The sequence below is a fragment of the Tarenaya hassleriana genome, unplaced genomic scaffold (assembly GCF_000463585.1).
Source record: "Tarenaya hassleriana unplaced genomic scaffold, ASM46358v1 Cleome36, whole genome shotgun sequence".
Lineage (NCBI taxonomy): Eukaryota > Viridiplantae > Streptophyta > Magnoliopsida > Brassicales > Cleomaceae > Tarenaya > Tarenaya hassleriana.
This window is the reverse complement of record NW_010966665.1, coordinates 291,939-299,780: the sequence shown is the minus strand read 5'-3', so window position 1 is coordinate 299,780 and position 7,842 is coordinate 291,939. Positions and strand designations below refer to the sequence as shown.

The 7,842-nt window shown below is 38.0% G+C and overlaps 2 protein-coding genes across 3 annotated transcripts in view; one reads left to right on the top strand and one right to left on the bottom strand.

The window, feature by feature from the left end:
* The first annotated feature begins 2,649 nt into the window (after positions 1-2,649).
* On the top strand, positions 2,650-4,970 carry LOC104822255 (CBL-interacting serine/threonine-protein kinase 7-like). The gene has a single exon (XM_010553401.2). It carries the CDS (start codon positions 2,761-2,763, stop codon positions 4,069-4,071), a length of 1,311 nt encoding a protein of 436 aa, XP_010551703.1. The 5' UTR covers positions 2,650-2,760; the 3' UTR covers positions 4,072-4,970.
* Positions 4,971-5,071: 101 nt separating this feature from the next.
* LOC104822254 (acylamino-acid-releasing enzyme) overlaps positions 5,072-7,842 on the bottom strand; it is a 5,154-nt gene continuing 2,383 nt past the window's right edge. For both annotated transcript variants that reach the window (XM_010553400.2, XM_019203540.1), the window contains exons 7-18: positions 7,673-7,811; positions 7,358-7,509; positions 7,177-7,259; positions 6,975-7,096; positions 6,797-6,875; positions 6,525-6,702; positions 6,319-6,379; positions 6,110-6,232; positions 5,848-6,039; positions 5,668-5,736; positions 5,498-5,574; positions 5,072-5,372 (exon numbers count right to left, since the gene is read on the bottom strand). In XM_010553400.2, coding sequence (XP_010551702.2) covers positions 5,309-5,372; positions 5,498-5,574; positions 5,668-5,736; positions 5,848-6,039; positions 6,110-6,232; positions 6,319-6,379; positions 6,525-6,702; positions 6,797-6,875; positions 6,975-7,096; positions 7,177-7,259; positions 7,358-7,509; positions 7,673-7,811 — 1,339 coding nt within the window. In that variant the 3' untranslated portion in view covers positions 5,072-5,308. The remainder of the gene's footprint in view (positions 5,373-5,497; positions 5,575-5,667; positions 5,737-5,847; positions 6,040-6,109; positions 6,233-6,318; positions 6,380-6,524; positions 6,703-6,796; positions 6,876-6,974; positions 7,097-7,176; positions 7,260-7,357; positions 7,510-7,672; positions 7,812-7,842) is intronic.

Below are 7,842 nucleotides of genomic sequence, written 5' to 3'. Positions count from 1 at the left end.
CCCCCCCCCCCCCCAAAAAAATATCAAATTATATATTTCTGTAAATTAAGTATATGAAATGATTATTCATAAAAAATCGGTTGAAACTATAGTTTCAAAGCATTTTGTTTTCATAATGTAAGTTTATTCATTTCTTATTTTGAAGTTAGAATCATCTAATTCTAACTATTTACCATGTTTGAAACTTTATTATAATCTCAATAAAGATTTTTAGAAATCGCCTAAAACTACCGTAATATGATTTTTTTTGTATGAGGAAATATTATTAAACTTTTGTTTCTTATTTTCAAATATAGAATATCTTATTATAATCATTTACAATCTTATTAACAACTTCAAACATTCTTAAACGAGTTTTTATACCAAAATCGATTTTAACTACCGAGTTTTGATTTTTTGCTTAAGTAAAACTTATTAAACTTATTTTTTATTTTCAAGCAGATAACATTTTGTTTTAAAAGATTACAATGTTATTAGCCATTAAAATTTTTATTAGACTATATATCTTTTAAGGATTTTATTCCAAAATATTATTTCTAAGTCTTTACTCGCTTTCTTCGTTCATTATTTATTCGATTTAAAATGAACTGATTTGATTTTAAAATAATTCTACTCAATCAACTATTCTATTTTTTTTTGTTTTTTGTTTTTCATCCATTTAGGGTTTGTTGGAACCCTGTTCACTTCCCAATTTTTTCTTCATTTTCATGTATTTCATCATGTTATAATACCATTATTTCATTGAATGCTAATTGTTGAACTATACAACTTTCTGATTCATAAAAAAAATAATAACAAATGATAGTATAAATTTACATATAATTGATGTTAATATATATATATATATATAATTTCTGTAAATATAGGAGTGAATAATACAACTCATTGTTTTAATAATAATTACTGATATTAAAGTTATTTAAAGTAAATCCCAGATTTAACAATAGAACGCACATTACACAAAATTTTCATGCTAAAATTTCTATCCAAAATTATTGAATATGCATGTTATATTGGGTATCTGAATTTTGTCTATTGCTAGATTGATCAAAATGCCATTTCAGGTAAACAATTCGAACCATAGATTTATTTATTTCTTTTATTATTATCTCGAGATTCGACCAATGAGTTTCACGCCTACCGATTGGGCATCATTCATGTCTGTGAACAATCTTTGCCTAACTTGTCCTATGGAATAAATTAATGATTTATAACAAATTTTATTTAAATTTATTGTAAGTTAAATGTATGATTTCTATTGGTACCTTACGTTTCACCTTCTTCACCTATTTGATTTAAGATAGGACACCACCAACAATATATCAAGACACGCAGACCATATAATATATTTATATATATATATATATATATATATATATATATATATATATGTGTGTGTGTGTGTGTGTGAGTGTGAGTGTATGTGTGTGATTCAGTTCGAATTCCATACAATTTTAATTAAGTAACATCTGTATTTTTAAAAACGAAAATTGTTTTTATTGGGTTATATTTCGATTGGTTTTGTATTTGAATTTGACTAATTTGATTATAAAAATAATATCCAGTTAACTTTTAAATGTATTTAATCCGAAGATTTTATTCATTATTCGATTTCAGATATATTGGCACATATTAACGATTACATGATCTGGGTCCCTCACTCAATAATATAAAAGTAATAAGAAGCGAGATATTTTTACACCTTTGTTACACGCAAATGTATATAGATATACAGCAAAATAATATATGATTCTCGTGAGTCGTGACAATCTTTATCTTCTTTGGGGTCTACCCTCATCATATTCATATGCTAAAATATATTATTTAAATAAGGATCGATGCCATTCGGCCATTGTCTACTAATCATATTATTATTATTATTATTATTATTATTATTATTATTATTATTATTATTATTTATTGGAAAATCAAACAAAAAGATTAATCTGCATATCTTAGAATTATATAATGTCCTTGTTAATGGAGAATCTATAAAGAAATTGGAAGATTATTTGTGAACCGTTGATTATTGAGTCAAAAGAGGAATAAATACCAAGTGGCCAGTGCAAGCAATCATTAAGTGGTGAACACCGAAGAGATATATATCTTCATGACATTTTATAAAAAAAGTTTATCTTAGTGTACAAATCAAACAATTACTTTTAGAAAGAAATATCAAATAGCCAAGAAAAATATTAATTTATAATGTTTTGGTATTTGTTTAACTAATTTTTTATTAGGTTAAGATAAGTATCGAAGTCGATAGATAATTTATTTTAAAATTAATCTTCACGTGTAAAATTTCTGCTGTGGGAAAAAAAGAGAGAGAGAGGAAGATGAGGAAACAGCTTGTAATGGAATAAAGGAATCTTGAATTTATTATAATTCTAAAAAAATATTAAAATTAGTTATAAATATCTATAAACAGTAAAAATTATAGACTATCAATATAGGGTAGTTACATGTCATTATGCTAACAATATAAACGGAATGATTCTTATAAAACACGTGACCAAAAAATGTAATATATTATATACATATATTTGTTTAATAAACTATATTTGATTCTAGAAAATAAAAATAGTTTGATAGATTGATATTAAATTACAAATTAAAAACTAATTAACGAAAGAAAGTACTCTCTTTTCACTATAAAAGCAACAAGCAAGCAATCACCAAAATTCACGTCTCTCAAAAGTCTTCAGACTCGAGCAACTCACAGGCGCCACCGTCGTCTTCTCCGCCGTAACCCCGCGAGTCATGGAATCTCCGTCTCACCGGAAACCGCAGGCACAGTCTCCGGCGGCAAAAGCACATGGGAACATTCTCCTCGGGAAATACCAACTAGGTCGCCGACTCGGCAGCGGGAGCTTCGCGAAGGTACACGTGGCTCGTTCCATCGGAAACGACGAGCTCGTTGCCGTCAAGATCATCGACAAGAAGAAAACCGTCGACTCGGCCATGGAACCGAGGATAATCAGGGAGATCGACGCAATGCGTCGGCTCCATCACCACCCAAACATCCTCAAAATCCATCAAGTTATGGCAACCAAATCAAAGATTTACCTCGTCATGGAGTTCGCCGCCGGTGGCGAGCTCTTCTCCAAGGTCCTCCGCCATGGCCGCTTACCGGAAACATCGTCCCGCCGGTACTTCCAGCAGCTCGCCTCCGCCCTCCACTTCTGCCACGAAAATGGCGTCGCTCACCGAGACGTCAAGCCGCAGAATCTGCTGATCGACAGAGAAGGAAACCTCAAGGTTTCCGATTTCGGCCTCTCCGCCTTGCCAGAGCACCTGAAGAACGATGGGTTGCTCCACACGGCTTGCGGTACGCCGGCTTACACGGCACCGGAGGTCGTGGCAAGGCGAGGCTACGACGGTGCGAAGGCCGACGCTTGGTCGTGTGGCGTCATCCTATTTGTTCTACTTGCCGGATACGTCCCCTTTGATGACTCAAACATCGTCACCATGTATAGGAAGATCCACCGGAGAGATTACCGTTTCCCGAATTGGATCGCGAAACAATCACGATCCATCATCTACCACATGCTCGATCCGAATCCTGAAACGAGGATGAGCATAGAAACCGTCATGAGAACATCCTGGTTCAAAAAATCACTGGAAACCTCCGATTTCCATGGCAGAATCTTCGAATCGGACCCATTTCTACACAAAGAGGCGAAATCCACCAGCGACACCATCACTGCGTTTGACATAATCTCTCTATCTTCAGGGTTAGATCTCTCGGGTCTCTTCGAACGTAGAAGGCAGAGGGAGAAGAGATTCACAGCTAGGGTTCCGGTGCACGAAGTGGTGGAGAAAGTGAAGGAGATCGGAGAAAGGTTAGGTTACGTAGTGGAGAAGAAGAAAGGAGGAGGAGAAGCTGCGGCGGCAATGGTGGGTCTGGGAAGAGGGAGAACGGCCGTGAAGGTGGAGGCGGTGGAGATCACACCGGAGGTTGTTGTGGCAGAGGTGAAGGTGGCAGAGGGAGACGAGGAGGAATTCCGGTGGTCGGAGTTGAAATCAGAGCTTGATGAGATTGTTCTCTCATGGCACAATGATGCCATGTAAATCTTCTCCTTCTTCTTTCCTGTGTACAGTTTTGTAGTAACTACAACGTAAATCAGTTCTAAGTCTTCCTTGATCTGTTTCGTTATCTTCTTCTAGACCTACAAACAAAGCTTCAGATGCATAAACAAAGCTACCATTCCCTAAATCCAAAATGCTGTCTTCGATCTTATGTTCGAAAATGGAATAGAGAGTGGAAGATCCATACTTCTAGGCCCCTCCTGCAGTCCTCTTCTTCTTCTCGGTGCTTCCATCTTAGGCACGGGTTTCTTCGAGAGCCCGAGCTTTACCAGAATCATATTCCCGAATGATCGGGCTGAATTTGCGACGGAACCATCTCTCTGAAAGTCGCGACAGCTTCCTTGAATCTTCCTTCAACAGTGAAACATGTTCAATTTATAACAATCCTTGCTCTTGAACCACTTGGAAAATTTCCAGCGGTCTCTCCCACAAAGAAATCACCCTCTCCTTGTTGCTAAGTGTCTCTGGCCACGGGCTCAGCTCCTCTTCGACATTCTCAATACTATCCAAAATACATCCTCCATTACTCAGCCATTTCTTCAAACACTTGGCATTCACTTTTACAACCATGTCGTTTCCATTGAATCCTTCCCACCCCCAGTCCTCTTATCACCAACCTTCAATTTCCCTACCCGTTTCGTTATCCGGGTCTTCCCCAAAACCTGGTTTTCCGACAAAAAAATCCGCAGACAACATCGCGTCTATAACCGTCATGGGTTCTACGTACGCAATTTTTCAGGCTTTCCCTGACTGGGAGAGATTTTTCGAGGGGAAAATCGGTGAACTCGGTGGTAGGGTTTTTGAGGAACACAGAATTTGCAAGCTACTACCATCTAAACCAAGATTCAAGAACATTTTTCACAGAAAGAGAGACTTACGGATACGAGGGTGTTCCTCCCGCTGCGACGGAGACGGAGATGGTGACGTGATTCTCCGTCCTCTAGGGTTCCGATGAGATTTTTTCTTTGATGACTCTACAACGGATATAACTGTAATCGCCACTCGCCTTCATATTTATTGTACACCATTAAGTCTGTGATTATTAATTCAGCACCCCCTAAATTATCCCTATTTTCGAAATGCGCCCAATAATTTTGAAGATTTCAAGATAATCCATAATAGAGTGTTTTGGTAACCCACACTTGCATTCTTTTTCTGCAACCCTCTCTAATATCGAAAATCTTGATCGAGGGCAAAGGCTGAGGAAGCACATGGTTCACTACTTGCAGTACTTCTTGAACCAGACACCGATGTTGAGGAAGCTCTCAAAGTCAGTTTGCGGTCTGCAGAGTAAACACCGGACAAAAAAACGTGCTTTCAAGACGCGGGTCGGAAAAAAGTTCAAGATTTTTTTTCTAGCCAGATATACTTTAACTATGGATGACGAATTGCGGGTTTTGCCTTTTACCTGTCTAAAGGGTGATTATCATCGGGAAAGAACAAGACTTTAACTTCCACTTCTTTCTCCTTCAGTGCTCTCGCATACTATACGTTTCAAAAGCCATAGCAATGAGTTTTGGGTCTGAAAACTCGAACATCATATTCTTTGGGGGCTTAAATAGAAAAGGATTTTCTTACTTGCAATCCATTTGAAACGGGAACACGAAGGTCCTGAGCTCCTAAGAGAAACAAGGTGGGCGTTTTCACCTGCAGAAATCATGTACAAGAATCTAACATTGATGTTCTTCTTTACCATCCATATAGTTTCGGTTAAGAAATGAAGTTAAGAGTGATGGATAAATTGACTACTGGCTTCACCTTAGAGAGGTGGGATATAGGAGACATCTGATGAAAATGCGAGAGATCCTCGGGTGAGGGTGCTTCGGTAAAGTGGTTTCTGTTCCCATAGGCTTCGAAGAAACACCAATCGGGTATATCCGATATGCCAACCATTGATGCAATATTGCAGACAGGATTCCTTGCAACTGCTGCTACAAACTTATCGGGTGCCTGTAGAAATCCTTCCGCGTAAGAATATGAGGATTTCTAATCCAGTGCCTATCAGAAAAGTTCGGAATACCTGGCCAATCAAGTGGGTAGTCAGAAACCCGCCATGAGAACCACCAAGGACGGTTATTCTTGACGGGTGTGCAAGTCCCATGTCAATGGTAAGGTCGATGGCCGCGAGCACGTCTTTCACGTCCTGTGGCAGGTAAGATAAAGGTTAAATTTTTTGCAGTCCTAGGAATCGGGGTAGGAAGAAAGAGAAAGAAAAGAAATGACATTTACCTGAGACCCGATTTTCCCGGGAAGAGACTGTAAAGCTTCCTCCCCAAACCCTAATGAACCCCTGAAAATAAATCACCAAAAACCAAATCAGTATTGCTAGTACTCTTTCCAACAGGTCAGTGCATTTGCAAAATCTGAAGCTTTCACAAGTCAAGTATTCTGGCTCTACTTAAGACAAGTTCAAAAGAAGATATGGTTTCCGATACCTGTAATTTACGATTAGCAAACTGTTTCCAAGCGAGGAGAGATAAGCTAGTGATTTAGAGAAGCTGCATGGAGAGACAGAATGAGGGCCTCCATGGATAACGACAATTAGCGGATCACATTTCCCGTTCTTCTTAGAGTTTGAAGATACATAAATAGCCTCAAAAGGTTTCTTAGCTCCTGAGATGGGTTTATCATAAGGAAACAGTCAGAAAACATATCTTCAGAAGATGTAGAACATGCTCTTACCCATAAGACTTAAAAATGTGAGTACCTTCAGTAAGACAATCAGAAGCATCATTGACTAGAATCTTCAGAATCTTGAAGTGAAGAGATGAAAGCAAGGACACAATCTGTCATGATTAGGAAAAAAAAAGAGATGCATAAGAAAAAGAAAAATCAAACTCATAAACCATCGACATCGCTCAAGTGGTCAGCCAATAAGCTAATACCTTCTCAGAGCATCTGAATACAGGGCTTGAAATACCGAACCAATTCCATGAAGGCTTCCCAGCTGAATCCAGTGTTTTCTTCCCATACTTGATTTCAGGAATATCCACTGGACTGCTAGATACTACTCACAGAAGAAAAAAATAACATATTTCAAATCTGCATACTTGTAAGGTGACAGCTAGTATTGGCTCAAGATGTTACCGGCAATAATATCATCACCATCCAATGCGAGGATATTCCATGAACTATCAGAGTCGCTAGGACTGACTCGTGACACTTCACCACTGAAAATTTCAAGAATTTTGTCATCAGGTTGCTGCAGAAGAAAACATGTAGAGACTAGTTTTTATTGAAAAGAATATACAAAGGTTTTGTCAGTCACCTCAACAAATCCACAGAGAGGATTACTTGGCAACTGCGCCAGAAGGAAGACAAAATAAGAGTACGCCCGTCTGAAAGCCACGGGTCAGTCAGAACCCCGGTAGAATAAAGCCCCGGGAAACATCCATCCTCAGGGCAGTTCACTACTCGAACCTGAATGACAAATATTTCAGCATCTCAGAAATTACACAGTAGAAAGAGATTAATCTTTGTTTACCATACATGGATGATCCTCAGAAACAAAGTTTGACAAGCTCAAGAAAGTTTTGACGCCTCTATAGGGTGAAAATAGTGAGAAATATTCATATGATCTCACCACATCGACTACATTTGTAGATTCAGTAAGCTTCCCATCACTAGGCCAATCGATCCTGTGGAGTGACTCGGTTGCCCAATGAGCCCCAGAATTGACGGCACTCTTTGCGGATAAGAATATAATAAACTTCCCGTTCTTGCTGAGAGAAGAAACAGATAATGAGGGAAAGA